The following is a 19323-nucleotide window of genomic DNA, read 5'->3' as shown; positions in this document are numbered from 1 at the left end:
CCAGAACTGTGGGAAAATAAATCTCCGTTGGTTTGTGGTACTTTCTTATGACATCCCAAGCTGACCAACACAAAGAAAGGCCTCTGGGGCTAATAAGAACCTCTGGAAAACTAAGATCGATTAAAGCAGGCCATGTCTGGCCACTAGCCATGTATGACTTTTTAAATTTAAATTTATTAAAATTAAATTTATTAAAAGTATAAAGTAAAATTGGGCAGTGCCTATGGCTCAGTGAGTAGGGTGCTGGCCCCATACACTGAGGGTAGTGGGTTCAAACCCGGCCCCAGCCAAATTTCAACCATAAAAATAGCCAGGCGCTATTGTGGCGGGCACCTGTAGTCCTAGCTACTCGGGAGGCTGAGGCAAGAGAATCGCCTAAGCCCAAGAGCTGGAGGTTGACCTCGCCAATGCACTCCAGCCTGGGTGCCACAGTGAGACTCTATCTCTTAGAAATAAAAATTTAGTTCCTCAGTTGCACTGGATTAGAACATTTCCATCCTGTGGGACAGTGCAGGTCCAGAAAGGAGAAGACTCTAAATTTGAGAAAATATATCAGGAGAAACTTTTCTAACCCAGTTCTCCCAAGGAGGAAGACAGGCAGTGATGAGAACAAACAAGAGTGAACATAATACACCTGTTGCTCAATGCCCCTCCCCTCCAAGGACTCTTAACCTTTTATTGGGCATTATTAGTATGTATACATAATTGATAAAACCTTAACTATTGCAGGACAAAATTGTGTACTCAAGCAAGCAGCATTTATTGAGTACCTGTAAGTCATGAGGACACTTTGACAGGAACCACATGGAACAGAGAAAAAACATCAGAGCACTTTCTTGCCTCAAAGAGTAAAATGCCTGAAACAGTAGTAAACTTCAGAGAAAACAGGTAGAGAGGGCCTCAGAAGGCGGAACTCCCAAAGGCTCTGGCTTTACCTGCACTTGGGGGCAGACCCTCCTTAACACTCCCTTCCCTCTGAGCCCCTACTCCTTCCCCTTCATCTAGTTCACTGTCTCTGGAGCTCTCACTGCCCCCAAAGTCTCAACTCCTTACTTAACTCCTCCTGGTCCCAAGCCCTTCACACCTGATACCCCTCCCCAAACTGCCAATTCTAGTTTCCATTACTCCATGTCTGCACCCAAGTGCCAACCAAAATACCACATTTGAGTTCATGTGTTTCTCATGTTCCTGGACCCTCTCCCTGACAGCATGGTCCCTGCAGCAAGCAGCCAAGCCTTGCCTTCTAATGTGCAGCTTTTAATCTACTGAAAACTTAAACAGACCAGAAAACAAAAACAACCCTATTTGCCTAAAAAGTATTTCATCCTTCAGGACCTGGACAACTTTCATTTCCTCATTTCTGTGGCTCTCCCCTCCCCTGAATTTATATGTATTTACAAGTATTTCTCCAGCATACCAAAGAGATCTCTATTACTGGCCCCAATGACTTTCACATCAGGTGTTCTCACGTATGTCTAAAGTCAAGTTCCTTGAAAGCAGGCCCACTTCCTTCCCCACTGCACAGCATAGCAAGCATTCTTTCAAGGTTTCCTGAGTTTAATTTGTAATGTAAAGCATAAGCTAATGAGCTAAAGCACAGGCACTGTGCTAAGTACAAAAGTCCTTTCTGCATCTAAGGAGAGCTCCTCCCTTAGTAGTCTGTTGGCTTCTCAATACACAGACACTGTATGACATTTATTTTCACTGCCTGAAAAGTCAACTAACTTCTGGTTCTCAGCTGCACTGTGAAAATATGAGGTTGCCAGAAAGCTGAGATAGAGACAGCAGAAGGATTAAATACAGTGATGTTAAAACCAAGTGAAGAGCAAGGACTTGCAACCTATATTAAGTACCTGTACTCAGTATTTGCACATTACACTAAGCCAGGTGTCCTCAAACTGCGGCCCGTGGACCACATGAAGCGGTTGTGAATTGTATTTGTTCCCGTTTTGTTTTTTACTTCAAAATAAGATATGTGCAGTGTGCATAGGAATTTGTTCATAGTTGTTTTTTTTTTTTAACTATAGTCTGGCCCTCCAACGGTCTGAGGGACAGTGAATTGGCCCCCTGTTTAAAAAGCTTGAGGACGCCTGCACTAAGCAGTCCTCAATCCCCACCTTGCAAGGAGTTGAACTAGTTAATGATTACCTGGCTTTAAGTTCTCTTTTCATAAAGAGCAACTGTCAAGTATCATAAATGATGTTTGGGAAAATGGGACATACCAGTGACTCTGGAACTGGATTATTCATCCCTGGATAACCAACAGGAAGCCTTAGGAATGCCTGCCTACAGTCAACCTTACCCGGTAAGATGTGGTTACAGACCTGCAGTCTCACACTCAGATGTGTTTCTCCAGGCCCTGGCTTTCTCTGACCTGCCTGATATGCAAAAAGCATTAGCTAGTTAAAGCAGTACATTAAAAAATCATGTTTTTACACTGACCCAAACCCTGGTAGGCTCCAAGAACAACAAAGCAGGACTTACTGCCATTGTCGTCAGAATCCTCACTGCTGCTGGGAAGGCGACCTCGTTTCATGATCTCCCCGGGAAACAGCAGGCAGCCTGCAAAGCAGTGAGACAGCACTTAACCCAAGATGATAATACACAATCATCAAGTTGTGTTTCAGATGGCAGCCCAGGATTTACAGCAAACAAAAGGCTTTAAGTAGCATTTGAATTGTAAACAGTAAAAAGACCAAAGATACATAATTAGGTGCAATCATTAACAGACCAGGTTAAAAAAGGAGGGGGGAGTGGAGAAGTCATGTATAGTGGGGCTCCCAAAGGTGCCAGGTTTGCTCCAGGAGCCTAGCTTAACTGGCAATGAGCACTGCAGAAAAACATCCATGGTAAGAAACAGTGTACTGTGCTTCCTCACTACAGATGGATTCACATTTTATACATGTATTGGGGGTGGCCAGGGGGAGGCTGTGCCTAAATGTGTGGATATTTACACTGCACTGGGCAGGATTATGCTTTTCAGGCAAAATTTACTAAAATGATCCTAAAAGCCAAATAACCTAGTCTAGCAATGAACTGCCATGTGAGTTATATTTAACTCACACTGGTTTTGAGTCCGGAGCCTTGTGAAGCATATAAATTCACCCATCTCTTCACCTTACAGGCCACGCGATGGGTTGCCACCTGGGTAAAACCCTAAAGTTGATTTCTGAAAATGTTCTTGTTACAATTAGTACTGACAATTTAATTCTAAAAACATGAATTAAATGAAGTTAATAAATCTTATTTTTCTATTTGTATTTACCTTTAAATTACACTTAAGCTTGGCAAGTCAAGAAACACACTTTATGAACTGTTCTTCAAGTTTTTACATTACTAATTTTCAGGTTTTCGTATTACTTTTTATTGATGGATGTTTTAAGATCATTTTGGATTCAAAATTTTTATTTTATTTTCATAATAAAACACTGTAGACCAAAGGAAAAAGAAAATGTTCTAGTGTGGCATCAATTCACTAGAAAAAAAAACATGGGGTAATGGAAATGCAAATGTCCCCTTCTAGCCATCTCCAACCTCTCAGCAATTTACAGCTGGAACAGGAAGAAACGACAGACATCACATAATTCAGGGCTCCACATTCTTCCCTTTTACGTTAGGAGAGGCAAGAAAGGTTAAGCTGTGACTTCCACAAGGTCATATTGTGGTTGTGGAGTTCCTAATTCCAAATCCAATAATATTTCCCACTCTACTTCATCCTGGCTCCTTTCAGGATAGATGCAACCAAATCCAGCCAAAATAAGAAAGTCAGTTTGTACAAATAACTGGTAGGTAGCCGGTGGCAAGGGAAATCTAGCACTACCCTCAATTAAGGGAAAGATTTTCATTTAGGAAAGAGGGCAGGAGTAAATGTGGAATGTAAATGTCTTAGCACAATAACTAAGAAAATGCCAGGAAGGCTACGTTAACCAGTGTGATGAAAATGTGTTGAACGGTCTATGAAACCAGTGTATGGTGCCCCATGATCACATTAATGTACACAGCTATGATTTAATTAAAAAAAAAAAAAGAGGGCAGGGATAGATAATCTCATGGCTATAGTCACATGGGGCAGCTTTCTGAACACAAAAATTTTTTTCAAACTGAAATTATTGATCACCCTGACATCTTTACGGCCCTGATCTTACTGCTGGGTCAATGATTCTCAATGAGGAAGGCAAGCTGTTTCAAATTAGGAAAGTATGGTAGCCTGTACCCTACCCATCCACCCCCTCAGAAAAGTACATCTCAACCTCCTCCTCATTGAGAATTTCACCATGTCGTGTTTCCGATGAAGTTGTGGCTCGGGCTGGGCATGATGGCTCACACCTGTAATCCTAGCACTATGGGGGGTGGATTGCTTGATCTCATGAGTTTGAGACCAGACTCTGTCTCTACTGAAAAACAAAACTAGCCAGGGATTGTGGTGGGCAGCGATAATCCCAGCTACTCTGGAGGCTGAGGCAAGAGGACTGCTCCAACTCAGGAGTTTGAAGTTGCTGTGAGCTATGATGCTACAGCACTCTATCCAGAGTGACAGAGTGAGACTCTGTCTCAAAAAAAAAAAAAAAAAAAAAAGTATGGCACACAGGAATAGTTTCCCATAAAGTGTGCCACACAGTAATTCCAACATGTGATGTTTTCCAATGAAAGTTCAGCACACGGAAATAGAGGAGAAAAATGTGGTGAACCACTGTACCAGAACAAGAAAGTAAATTAAAAACCAAAGCTCCAAAGAATCTGTAAAAGAATAGTCAAAAAAGTAGAAAATACACTTTACTACAGGGGATCAAGATACACCTCTTTGTTATAAGAGTGTTATAAGAGTCATTTTGAGCTAAAGGCAACTGACAGACACAGGAGGAGCTCTCAGCCTTCCCATCTGACAGAGCCTAAGGAAATTTCATTTGAAAAGGTGCCATCCCTATCAGTTTGACTTTTATGCACATATAATCTTACCTACCATTAGTTTCTCACATGTTTCCTTGGCATCTTTTCACAATTTAACCCTCTAGAAGCCCCAACCCCGTTTTCCTTTATCTAGTTCCTTCACAATTACCGTTTGTTAAAATGGCATATGAGGGCTCAGTGCCCATAGCACAGTGGTTAAGGCACCGGCCACATACACTGGGGCTGGCAAGTTCAAACCCAGCCTAGGCCTGCTGAACAATGACAACTGCAATTAAAAAAAAATAAAAAATAGCTGGGCATTGTGGCAGGCACCTGTAGTCCCAGCTCCTTGGGAGGCTGAAGCAAGAGAATCGCCTAAGCCCAAGAGTTTCAGATTGCTATGAGCTGTGACGCCACAGCAACATAGTGAGACTGCTGGGTGGGCGGGGGAAAGGGGAGGGAAAGGCATGAGTCCCCAGGTCTAACCCTTTTTAGGTTTTTTGCTTCTTTTCCGTAAGTTCCCTCCTTTGGCACTTAAAAACATTGATAAAGTTTTTATGCTTTTTCTCTTGTAATTTGCCTTTTGCCATTTTAATTCATGGGCCCCCACAAAGTAAACCCAAGAAAGTAATTTTTCCTATTGTATAAAGCAGTTTGGTTCCACTTATGAAATGGACTTACATGACTCACTCAAGTATTCGGGCCCCTTATCTGTAATTGTAGTATTTCTTTTTTTTTTTTTTGTAGAGACAGAGTCTCACTTTATGCCCCTCAGTAGAGTGCCGTGGCCTCATACAGCTCACAGCAACCTCCAACTCCTGGGCTTAAGCGATTCTCTTGCCTCAGCCTCCCGAGTAGCTGGGACTACAGGCACCCGCCACAATGCCCGGCTATTTTTTGGTTGCAGTTTGGCCAGGCCGCGTTTGAACCCGCCACCCTCGGTATATGGGGCCAGCGCCTTACCGACTGAGCCACAGGTGCCGCCCTGTAATTGTAGTATTTCATATTTTCTTCCTGAGAAACTCACCCAATTAAAAGTTAATGGGATTTTGTTTAACAAGTAATTCTTCAAAAACCACTAAAAGAACAAAAGCAATTTAATTACCAAGCTTGGAGATGAGTCCTGATCTGGGTCATGAGCTACCTAATTTTTGACACTTTGTGGACTAGGGTTTCATACCGCAGACAGGGTCACAATCCTATTAAAACCCAACCACCCCCCCTTTCTGCAGAGACCCACTTACCTGTATCTCTAACACCCAGCAGCAATCTGTAACTAACTCAGACCGGGGCAGGTCCACTCCAGTCAATAGGTTCCATGGCTGACAAATACCTGTGGCCCACTCCCTACCTGAAATGACTGTCTTCCTTGCCCTGTGTGTGTCCCAAACACAAACTGCTGACAGCTGTACTCCTCCAACCTTCTACAAGAGTCCTGGTCCCCTTGGGATACAAGAGGTCAAAGAGAAAGGCAAAAGACAATCACTCCTAACAACTGCTTCAGCTCCGTAAAGCCCATGCCACTAAAAAGCAAACATACACAAAAAAGCCAGAAAAGTATCTCTAAAGAGGGATTCCTAGGGCTGGCCCGGTGGCTCACACCAGTAATCCTAGCACTCTGGGAGGCTGAGGCAGGTGGACTCCTTGAGCTCAGGAGATTGAGACCAGCCTGAGCAACAGGAAGAACTCATCACTACGAAAAATAGAAAAATCAGCCACACACTGTGGCAGGAACCTGTAGTCCCAGCTACTCTGGAGGCTGAGGCAAGATGACCACTTGAACCCAGAAGTCTAAGGTTCCTGTGAGCTAGGCTGAGGCTGTGGCACTCTAACCCAACCAACATAGCAAGACCTCTCAAAAAATAAAAATAAATAATAAAGAGGCATTCCTTAAAAGTAACAGTGTGACAGCAAGAATGCAGTTTGCCACCTCATGATCAATGTGAGAACTTTGAGAGAGAAAAGGCTAGTCCACAAAACACCTGCCACTTGGAAACAAGAAAACAATGTTTATTACATCTTCATTGATTTAGACAACTTAAATTTACCTATACAGAAGAGTTTAAAGAATTTAGGATCTTTTTGAACTAAAATGCCTTATTCCCAGCTTTCAAATACATGAGAAAGCACTTCAATAGTCACAAAGTGAAAAATGCAAGCACTGGCCAGAATGCAATGATGCTCCTAAACATGCATAAATACTCATTCAAGCAAAACTATGCAAGTAAAAGAGTAAAAATAGTATTTTCTTCATAATGAATTCCATTTTCATCCACCCCCAAAGACCTTGAAGGTTGAGAATGCTGTATTTTGCTTCTACAGAGACACCAGCACAGTAAGGGGGATTAGTACTGGACAATTTCCTTCTCTGTGGTTCTAACATACTAAACCTTGACAGGAGGCAGATTTTTATCTCACCCCAGGTTACTTACTGTATCAGAAAATCAAAGTACATATTATGATCTTCAAGACAGCAGCTGTAGGCTGCACACATCTTCCCCACTAAAAGCAACACCTTACCTTTTCTAACTCTTCCAGGACAATGGCTGATTACTATCCTGGTGGAGTAGGGTAAGAATCAATTAAAAGACAACAGCGGTGCTGGAAGATAATTATGGTCCCCGACCTCACGGAGTTTCTGGCCTAGTTGAGACAGCTAAGCAACAGGAATCCAGTATTGTTCATGCACAGTGGTAAGCACTCAGTTCTACAGAAACACAGGAGGTTGATAGTCAGGGGAGATTTTTGAACTGTGTGGTAGCCCGTCCATTTGGGGCAAAGTACTGAAATATAGCATAACCTATAACCTAGCATATTACTCTAGGTAGCATTTTCATACACATCTTACTATGTGCCCATTTCTTTACTTACATATATCCCTTCTTACCTTATATCCAATTGTCAAGGCTTATTGATTCATAATATATAACCCTTTCAAGTCTTTCTGTGATCCCCAAGGGCTTAGTCTTCAACTACATGACCCAGACAGCTTAAAGCACCCTTCCATTCTCCAGGCCTCCACCTCATTTGCACTTCCAATTATTATAACGAATCAGCTGTCCTTATGATTAACCAAGTTCATCAAGCTGCTATGTAAATTTTTCCCTCTATTCCACACTGCAAATATGCCTAAATTCAAACTGTACAGCCAGAAACTCAAGTGTTTTTGTGACTCCTCTCAGCTTTACCCAATCATTTGTCCTAGCAAGCCCTAAAGCCTAACTTGCCTCTGCTGGGCAAAGCCTTCTGCCCTGAAAATTCCCCTTTCCTTCAGTCCCAGCCTCTGCTAATGCTCTTCCTTAGTGATTTTCAATCCGTGTGCCATGAAAAGGATCTTAGGTGTACCACAAAAATTTTTAAAGATTAAATTACTTTTGAAAGAAGTTCAAAGCACAATAAACATACTCTTTCATTTGATGAACATAATTTAAGCGCGCTGCATAAATTTAACTCTAACTTCAAGTGTACAGTGAGATAAAGACTGAAAAACATTCCTCTTCCTATTGCCCCTTCCTCTCTACTTATCCCAATCCCTCTTTTCTGGGGCTCAGCTTGAAGCCACTGAATGTCATCTACCATTAAGAACTCCAAGCACGGGCAGCACCTGTGGCTCAGTGAGTAGGGCGCCGGCCCCATATGCCGAGGGTGGCGGGTTCAAACCCAACCCCGGCCAAACTGCAACAAAAAAAATAGCCGGGCATTGTGGCAGGCGCCTGTAGTCCCAGCTGCTCGGGAGGCTGAGGCAAGAGAATCGGGTAAGCTCAAGAGTTAGAGGTTGCTGTGAGCCATGTGATGCCACGGCACTCTATCCAGGGTGGTACAGTGAGACTCTGTCTCTACAAAAAAAAAAAAGAACTCCAAGCACTTACATTCTGATTCTGTACCACTCAGTTTTTATTCCTTTTAGAACTTTCCACCATGCTTTTCAATGTACTATTTACTTTTCCTTTTCCTTTTTAAAGAGAGCCTTACTTTGTCACCCTCAGTTACAGTGCCCTGACATCAGAACTCACAGCAACCTTAAATTCTTGGGCTCAACTGATCCTCTTCCCTCAGTCTCCTAAGAAGCTGGGACTACAGGTGCCTGCCACAACATCCCGCTAGTTTTTTGTTTGTTTATATTTTTAGTAGAGATGGGTTGTCACTCTTGCTCAGTCTGGTCTGGAACTCCCAAGCTCAAGCAATCTACCCCCCTTGGCCTCCCTGAGTGCTAATTACAGGAGTGAGCCACCACCTCTGACCTACTATTTACTTTAATAATGTTAATTTAAAAAAATATTCATGACACATGTTAAAGATGGTAAGGCAGATTTTATTCAAGATAAAAGATTTTATTCAAGATTTTATCATGATGGTGATAGGTACAAGGACCACTACAATGGTGTCTTACAGTGTGGCAGAGACTGGACTCAACTCGGACTCCAATGAGGACAGGTAGAGGACAGGGTCAGAGGGCCCGACTGAAGTTTTCGTCAAAGGAATCTTTGTCAGTATTCAGTCAACACCCTCCCACCTTGCATCATGACTTAAAATGATTCCATATCAGTGTCTCTGAAAATTGTAAAATTTCTGGAGAACAGAGATGTTATGCTCTTCAGTTAAATACTAAACAGACATAACAGAATAGCTAGCTGATGGTCGGAAACAAGGCCTCCCACAGTGGCTATAAGAGATGCCGCCAGAACTCTGGGTCCAGTCTTCAACGTGGCTCATCCTGACGTTCTGACTTGAATTTCATTAAAAGTAACTCAAAGTGATCCAACTTACAGGTGCCTACAGCGTCCACTTATCATGAGAAATATATCAGCTCAATACAAAATACTAATCAGTGGGCATTTGGGACTTTGCCCCCCAAAAGGAACACTACTTGAGAAGTCAAATCAAAAACAGAACATTGTCTAGAGAGGCCACTTAGGAGGTCACTGGCCAAAGACCATGGCTCGATAAGTTAAGTAACAATCGTCTGGTATGTCCACCCCACTGTAGGGAGAGATAAGCCAAGACAACTGAGCACCTGTGGTGGTTGTTCAAGGCACTATCTTCTCAGGGAATGTGGGGGCATTCTTTACCTACTGGGCCAAACCCCTATTTAGATTATATGCAAATAATTCCTTTGATCCCTTCTGCCACAAAAGTTGAAATGTGATGCATTAACTACCATTAATTCAATGAAAATGTTACCAAGTTGGATGCCAGAAATATGGTGAACAAGATATGGAATATGCCTACATTCTAGGAGCTTCTGTTCCACTTGGGATAATAGCAAGGAAATAACTAGACAAGTGGCTTCAGTGTGCTAAGTGCTATAAAGGTTACCAGATTACTGCTCATCTGTACATGAGATAGTAAGGTACCTGAAAACTATGAAATTTACATTTCCTCAAACTGACACTGAGAAAAATATGCATAAAAACAGATTACGAACAGCCACCAACCAAGAGAACCCATCCCCAAGGTGGCTCAGGAATTTGAGCAAGTTCATAGACTGGGGTGTGGGCCCAGGGAAGCATGATTGGTATGTGATCTAATAAAGAATGAGAAATGACCTCCCCAACAATGAGAGAAGGGCCTTTACAAAAGAATAAGATGATAAAAAATGTGAAGATGTTTATTCAAGCTATTTCTGAGAAAGAAGGATGATTTGAAGAAAACAAACTGTCCAGTTACTAGAATTACTCTCAATGGTGAAACAAGGGCCATTTATCAGGCCATAAACTCTCTGCTATAATAAGAATTACACCCTAGTGATTTTAACTATCCTATGGCTCATATGCAGAAAGGCTGATTTCTCCCTCAAAGTATCAATTTTACCTACTAAGATTTCACTGGAGAAGTTCTAGAAGGAACCAATTAAAGACCTCTACATACTTCTTTTATATGTATCCCCAATGCAATACAATGTATTAAAATCATCTACTGGATGAATGACTGAGTTCTTGTACATAAACTGTATTCTATGATCACTCTGCCTTACTGAATTTGAACTGCTTTTACTTTAGTATCTAACCTTTAACTGGAGTAACTTCTATTACATCAATTTTACATTTATTGGTGACTTAGTCTGTCAAACAGTTCAGATCTAATACCTAGATGTACTGTACTATAGAATGTATTTTCAGAAACCAGGTGGTCTTACATAAAACTACAAAGTTTTTTTTTTTTTTGAGACAAAGCCTCAAGCTACTGCCCTGGGTAGAGTGCTGTGGCATCACAGCTCACAGCAACCTCAAACTCCTGGGCTCAAGTGATTCTCCTGCCTCCGCCTCCCAAGTAGCTGGGACTACAGGCGCCTGCCACAACGCCCGGCTAGTTTTTGGTTGCAGCCCTCATTGTTTGGCAGGCCCAGGCTGGATTCGAAACCGCCAGCACAGGGATATATGGCTGGCGCCTTAGCTGCAGAGCCAAAACTACCAAGTATTTTAAAATGAGCTACTCTTTTCTGTTGGCTAAGTCCACAAAGCTTAAACGCTATGTAACTGATCATTTGATTCCTAATCATAGAATAAATATCCCCCTCAAAGATACATTTTCTAAATAGGTCACTACTTTTGTCTTCTATGGGATACACAGAACTATCCAAGTACTCAAAGTACCCAAACATAATGATCTATAATTTTACAGTAAAACCTGTCTACTGTCTCTAAATAAATCCATTGGAGGGCAGCACCTATCACTTAGTGAGTAGAGAGCCAGCCCCATATACCAAGGGTGGCGGGTTCAAACCCGGCCCCAGCCAAACTACAACAAGTACAAAAAAAATTGATGTGGGCAGCACCTGTGGCTCAAAGGAGTAGGGCGCTGGCCCCATATGCCAGAGGTGGCGGGTTCAAACCCAGCTCCGGCCGAAAACTGCAAATAAATCAATAAATGAAATATTAAAAAAAAAATTGATGGGCATTGTGGCGGGCACCTGTAGTCCCAGCTACTCGGCAGGCTGAGCTGAGGCAAGGAGTTGGAGGTTGATGTGAGCTGTGATGCCAGGGCACTATACCCAGGGCAACAAAGTGAAACTCTGTCTCAAAATAAATAAATTCAATGGAAACCCAGTTGGTTTCTTACCTTAGTTTTTAAAGCAAACTTTAATCACCTAAATATGAAGTTTTTAAATTGGCAACATTATCTAATTCATATGCTCAGACTCTTAAAATACAAATGTAACTATAATTCAAACCCGGATTGTCAATTTAACCAAAACGACATATCTAGTCAAAAAGTCAAAAACTTGAGTTAACTGACAAATAGCTTAAATCTTGTGTTAAAGTTTTTACCTTGTCTAAATATTTCAACAACAAAAAAAATGGAACTTTTAGAAATGTGTTGTCATACATCAAAATGAGTTTAAAGAAAATGCTGCCCAAGCTACTACAGAACCTTTGCAAAGAGTCAAACTTGAAAATACTCAGCTGAAAGGGTATATAAATTAACAATAACCACTTGCTCCAAAAGAGAAAATTATAGTAACTAACCGAATATTCATAACTGTATTATTTATTCCTATAAGCATTACTTATGTGCTATAACACTTTTTTCTTTAAGACAGAGTCTGACTCAGTTGCCCTGGGGTTGAGTGCTCAGGCAGTATAGCTCACAGCAACCTCAAGCTCTGGAGCTCAAGGGATCCTCTTGCCTTAGCCTACTAAGTAGCTGGGACTACAGATGAGTTAGCTGGGACTATAGGCGCCCACCACAACGCCAGGCTAGTTTTCTATTTTTAGTAGAGATGGGGTCTCTTTCTTGCTCAGGCTGGTCCCGAACTCCTGAGCTCAGGCAATCACTAGCCTAGCCTTCTAGAGTGCTAGGATTACAGGCATGAGCCACTGTGCCTGCCCTATTAACACATTTTTCACTATAAATTCCTTATTTTTGAACTCAGGTTTTAAAACTCAATAAGGCATTTTTTTCAAGATTTTAAGAAATTTATAAATTTCAGTGTTTCTGAATGAATCATAAGCAGCTTTCATCTGCCAATTTATAAATAATCCCATCCTGCTTATGAGCCCTAAGACAATCCATTAGACCCTTTCCAAGTCTCTATAATTGCTAACTCAAGAAAAGTCAGCAACTGAGTAAGAGCTATGACAAAACATTCCAATCATTTCTACTTGGTATCTATTTTTTATAATTTCCCTAGACATGGGAGTAAATGAATTCACACTCAAACAAAGGCAGTCAGTCATCATTGGCCTCCAATCTTGAGATTTTATCCCTATTTCCATCTGCTCAAAATTCCTTTGTCAGATCTACCTATATGCTCACATATGGAAAGATGCCCAAGATATATTGAGAGAAAAACAGGCAAAATGCAGGGGAGAAATTTATTTATACATGTGTATATATATATATATGCACACACACACCCATTTATATATAAAAAGGAAGAGAGAAAATACATATACCAATTGCTTATATAGTCAGGAAAATTTCTGGAAGAACATAAAAATCCATGTGGTTATCTTTGAGAAATCTGACCAAAGTGTTCCAGACAGATTGATTTGGTAACTTTTACTTCTCTATATGATCTTTAATGACTTTAATTTTTACCATGATCCTGTACTATACTCATAACAGTAAAGATTTCAAACCCAAACCTTTCTTTCCCTGCTCACACCATATAGAAGACACCAAGAGCACAACTTCTTGTCCTGATGCAAAGCACCAGCCTAAATGAGACAGGGTATCAAAGGCTTGTCTTGCTTTCAAAGAATACCTAACGGACAGGTGAGTAACCCACTCTGCTTGATTAGGTCATTATTAACCTCAAAAGCGAAAGTTCTGAAGATACAAGAACAGCCAATTCCTGTAGGAGGTCACTTAACATATATGCAATAAAATGTGAAAGGAACAGGAGGGAAAAAATAAATACACACATAGATGTAACAACAATAGAAAAAACTAACCCAGACAGGACAACTAGAGTTTAAACTACCTTCAAAAAATAAAAAGGCTACATTCCAAAAGTGGACAGCAAAAATGCCATTCCCACCATCTATATCATGCATGGGTAACATAACTTCAGAATCCTTCTTAACACAGTGTTATCACCAAATCAGAGAGATAAAACCTATTTGCCTAATATGTCCTGTTCCTTTACACATACTTTGAAACTTTACCAGGGAAAACTAAAGACTGATTTCCTCAGAATATATGATAATACAAGTTTATTTCCTACAGCATCTCACTAAAATCAGAAGTTTGTGTTCCATTCTGTCTTGGTGTCTCTGATCCAAGGTCTATTTATACAGTACATGCACACGTTCATTAAAGAATGATACTACAGAAAAAGCAAGTGTTAAGTTAACAGGAGGTAGTTTCTGCATAGTAAAGGTAAGGATGGGAAAGGATCCTACAAGCCATTATTCCTGGAATAAGCCAATAAATACAAAGTGTCTACAGGGCAATTGTAAAAAATTTTTAAATACTCAGACCAGATGTTCTCATATATGGTATACAAAGCAGCCTCTGCAGAAACCAGATTCAACTAGTTAATGACAATTACCCCATGCACAGATTGAAATGTAGCTGTTTTTGAGGAACTTTGTTACTTGATTATAGCCAGTTGTCAGAAACTATCAGTTACCACTAACAATGTTAAGTCACCAAAAATTTTAAAGTACTGTTTTAAAAAAGAGCAAGAGAGACTCACGCTATTGTCTAGGAACACCAAGGTAACACTTAACAAAAACCGAATTTACACGTCTTGTGAGCTACATGTAGAAACAAACATTTCAAGACAATTATACAAGTCTTGTTATTATGGTCATGGAAACATAAAATGGTCTCAAACCTAGCAGTAAGGTCTAGAAATTATTCTCTAAGGCTAAAACTGAAAGGAGTCTCACAACATAGATTATATCTATAGGAAATCTTCCCAAAAGAAACTTATAAAATACTAACTACAGTTCCAGAGAAGATTTCATAAATAATTATAAATAATTTAATCTACTTTCCCTAATTTTAAAGATGAGTACATTGAATTCTGGAGAGATTTATCAGCTTTCCCAAAGATACACGCAAATACACTTATTGCAAAGCCATTACAGAACCAAAGACCAGTTCCCAAAGTGGGTGGGTGCTCTCCTCCCGTGTTGTCACCTTCTTCCAGGTGCCTGGATGTCTATAAGGATTCAAACAGAGGTTATCTGGAAGATTAAGGCTATGACATAGTATCAGGGAGCAGACAACAAAAATACCATCAATGAACAGTCTGTTAACTTGGAAACTGAAATACAGTTGCCTGGCAAGCTGAGTGAAGACAGCTGCCCAGTGGAGCACACAAAAGGTAGAGTTGAAAGAAAAATGTGTTGGCCATTCCACAAGCACTACTGCACTTACTCTACTCAGTAAGTCCTAGAAACATACAACTTACTTGACTTTATCTCCCTCTGTACAAGAACTCAAATTTATAACAGGTTGCAGGGCTTCTTAGTCTGAACCCCTCAGAGGGCATAAGAGACCACCTAGGTTTTCCTTGCACCTAGGTACACAAGGCCCCATGTTACATATTCTATCCTCAAAAGGGATCCACAACCAAAGGGTTTTAAGAACCACAACCCCGGCTCCTAGCAATCTGGGAGGCTAAGGCAAGATTGCTTGAGCTCAGGAGTTCAAGATCAGCCTGAAGAGCAAGACCTCCTCTCTACTAAAAAAAAGGTAGAAAAAAATCAGCTGGGCACTGTGACAGGTGCCTGTAGTACCAGCTACTTGGGAGGCTGAGGCAGGAGGATTGCTTCAACCAAACAATTTGAGGTTGCTGTGAGCTAAGCTGATGTCATGGCACTCTAGCCTGGGGCAACAGAGTAAGACTGTTTCCAAAAAAAAAAAAAACTTAGCCAACTCCCTCCAAACTTCTAATCTCAACTTGCTTTTTCAGGTTCCTACAAGAAAAAGAATCTAGCCAGCAGCAGAAACAATTGGGTGACCAAGTACTGTCTATGTCTCACTATTATAAATCAAGAGATTTTATAAAAGTTTGAGCTAATGACTTTCACGTATTGAAATGGTTGACAGGAGGAGGTCAAAGACATTTTATGACATGTGAGAATTACACAAAATTCAAATTTCAATGGTCATAAATAAAGTTTTATTGGAACACAGCCATGCTTATTCATTTACCTTATGTCTTTGGTCACAAGTGCAGAGGTGTACAGTTGTGACAGACCATGACCCACAAAGCCTAAACTACTGACTACCTGGCCACTTACAGAAAAAGTTTACTAAGCCCTCCTATAAATCAACAGGCAGTATGGGTGTTTATAAACCAACATTATGTATGTTTAGTTAAATGTACATCAATCACAAGGTCCTGGTTAAGGATCATCAGATACATTCACTCTTTTAAGAAGTCCCTAACTAGATCAGTGGCTCCCACCTGTAATCCTAGCACTTTTGGAGGCCCAAGATGGGAGGATCCCTGGAGGTCAAGAGTTCAAGACCAACCCAAGCAACGCAATGAGGCCTTCTCTACCAAAAAAAAAAAAATTTAGCCAGATGTGGTGGCACCCACCTGTAGTCTCAGCTACTCACAAAGCTAAGGTAGGAGGATCACTTGAGCCCAGCAACAGAGCAAGATACTCTCAAAAAAAAAAAAAAAACAAAAAAAACCTCACTGTCTGTACACTTAAGATTGTGCATTTCACTAATGTAGATGTTACCATGAAGAACATATTCTGAAACAAATATTTTAGAATCAGATTTGAGGGCGGCTCCTGTGGCTCAAGGAGTAGGGCGCTGGTCCCACATGCCGGAGGTGGCAGGTTCAAAAACCAAGAAAAAAAAAAAAAGAATTAGATTTGAAGATTTAAAAAAGTCCCTAACTAGAACAAGCTGGAATCAAAAGTTAGGGGGAGAATAAAGGGTACTCTAAGCAACTTAAAGGCTACATAAACACGAGTGAATTTTTCTCCAAGGAAATTCCCTAAGACTCCTACTTGAGGCTGGTGTACACTAAGTTATGAAAAGTTCTAATATGCTTCTTATCTGATGTTCAAGTTAATAACCGATAAACAGAATGACTGTCCCAGACAGGCATCTTAACTATAATACATAGTAACAGTGACAGTAAAAGGATCAGAGAGAAATCATAAAAACAAGTTACCAGAATTTAAACACTTATCCTAGAATCCAAGGATACACTTAGTAGAACCAATGGAATCCCTGAAAGAACATGCAAATTTTAATGCCACCCACATTCTCTGGGGGAAGAGGTTCCACAGTCTCAAAGTATCCCCAACTTTAAAAAAGTTACAAGCCACCAGAACTCAGCCTTATCCCTCTTCAGTAAATCATTACATTTCCACTGCAATAAGTGATGCTTATAAAGATTAACAGTAATTAAGAAAAAAAATTTACTGTATTTAGTGTACTTTGTGCTAAACAAATCAAACCATGCAGTTCAACCTCAAGCAACTTGCTAATAATATTGCCATTTCATGTTCCTTACCCTGCAGTAAGAAAAAAAAAAGTCCATTTTATTTTTCAGTTTGGACCTTTACCACTGAAATCTTTACTTCAAACAAATGCTTAAAAATTCTTAGATGTCAGGCGGTGCCTGTGGCTCAGTGAATAGGGTGCCGGCCCCATATACCAAGGGTGGTGGGTTCAAACCCAGCCCCAGCCAAACTGCAACAAAAAAAAAATAGCCAGGCATTGTGGCGGGTGCCTATGGTCCCAGCTACTCGAGAGGCGGGAGGCTGGGACCAGACTCTGTCTCTGGGGAAAAAAAAAAAAAAAATATATATATATATATATATCTTAGATGTCATGGTTTTTTTTTTTTTTTTTTTTTGAGACAGAGTCACTTTGTCGCCCTTGGTAGAGTGTCATGGTGTCACAGCTCACAGCAACCTCAAAGTCTTGGGCTCAAGTGATTTTCTTGCCTCAGCCTCCCAAGTAGCTGGGACTACAGGTGCTTGTCCACCACAACATCCAGCTTATATGTATGTTATATATATATATATTTATATAATATATATAAAAAAGAATTAAAATATATATATATACACACACACACATATATTTTATTCTTTTTTTTTTTTTTTTTTTTTTTTGTAGTTTTTGGCCAGGGCTGGGTTTGAACCCGCCACCTCCAGCATATGGAGCTGGCGCCCTACTCCTTTCAGCCAAAGGCGCCACCCAAATCTAGCTAATTTTTAGAGATGGGGGGTCTCGTTCTTGCTCAGGCTGGTCTTGAACTCATGAGATCAGGCAATCCACTCACCTCCACCTCCCAAGTGCTGGGATTACAACCTAGATGAATTTTCAAATAAAATCTCCTGTGCATGAAACATTAAATGATCAATATTTTAAACTATTGTTGACAACTGTGAGTGCTATCCACAAAAGGAAAAACCTTAAGTTTAATTCCCTCTATAAGTAAGCCCCAAAGAGCCTTAGTTTTTAAAAATGAACTTACTTTTAACTATCTCTAATCATAACCTTACTGTCAACTCTACCTGAAGAACCAAAAGCTAAAGTGTAAATATTTAACTAGCCTTAAAGTAACAAAGTTTGTTTTTGAACATTCGTTGAGTACACACATCATATACCATTAATTAAGAATTAGAAATGGAAAATTCTTGGCTCCTTTCACAACGATTAAGCTTTCCATTCCAAGTCTAGTGTTCTATATTTTTGAGGTGAGGAAAGCCATTCTTAATAATCATTCAAGTGCTTCCTGGGCTAGAAAAAGGCCAGAACATGGCCCAGAGTCTACCATCAATCTCCTCTGTTTTGTCCCATGACGCTCAACCCTGAACTTCAAAGTGCCACTTCTACTTGTGGATAAAAAGGCCTTCCAGGGCCATTCTTGCGTTTATTAAATAAAGAGTACAGAGTAACTCTGTTCATCAAAGCCACCAACTGCAAAATAAAATAAAATACAATAAAATAAAATAAAATAAAAATACTATATATGCCCCTCTTGATCACAAACCAGATTTTGCATGATAAGTACACTAGGGGCCTAGCACTGTGGGAAGCGGAGGCAGGAGGATCCCTTAAGCTCAGGAGCTCCTGGCTGCTGTGAGCTAGACTGAGGCCCTGCCACTCTAGCCCAGGTGCCAGAGGAAGTACATTGGGTAAACGACAAGAGTAATAGACTCGTAAGTCTTTGTGAAATATTTATTCTAGAAAAATAAAAATAACATAGTACCTGTCCAAATTTTAAATACACAATCACATAAAGTACTACAAGATGTTGAAAATGAAGAAAATAGCTAAACACTAAAACTTTTAAAACAACTTCCCTGTCTCAAGAATCAAAATACTTTCCCAATTAAAGCTATTAGGCTTCTGATACTAAGAAACTAACAACTCCAAGCAAACCCATCCTTTATACCTAAAAAAAAAAAAAAAAAAAGATATTCTTGAACATGGAGCCAATGGGCTAAGTTAAATGTTTGGACAAGGAAAGTGGAAAAAGCTTAAAACTGATAACAA

General features: G+C 40.4%; 1 protein-coding gene across 10 annotated transcripts in view; it reads right to left on the bottom strand.

The window, feature by feature from the left end:
* Positions 1-19323, bottom strand: part of JADE1 (jade family PHD finger 1) — a 65470-nt gene that overhangs the window by 40949 nt on the left and 5198 nt on the right. For 9 of the 10 annotated variants that reach the window (XM_053579743.1, XM_053579341.1, XM_053580006.1 and 6 more), the window contains exon 2: positions 2485-2562. In XM_053579743.1, the coding sequence (XP_053435718.1) occupies positions 2485-2536 (52 nt within the window). In that variant the 5' untranslated portion in view covers positions 2537-2562. Of the gene's footprint in view, positions 1-2484; positions 2563-6131; positions 7444-19323 lie in introns of those variants that run through there. The other variant, XM_053579544.1, reaches the window with a different exon arrangement.

This window comes from Nycticebus coucang, chromosome 1 (genome assembly GCF_027406575.1).
Source record: "Nycticebus coucang isolate mNycCou1 chromosome 1, mNycCou1.pri, whole genome shotgun sequence".
Taxonomy (NCBI): Eukaryota; Metazoa; Chordata; class Mammalia; order Primates; family Lorisidae; genus Nycticebus; species Nycticebus coucang.
The sequence above is the reverse complement of the archived record's forward strand: the minus strand, read 5'-3'. Positions and strand labels throughout refer to the sequence as shown.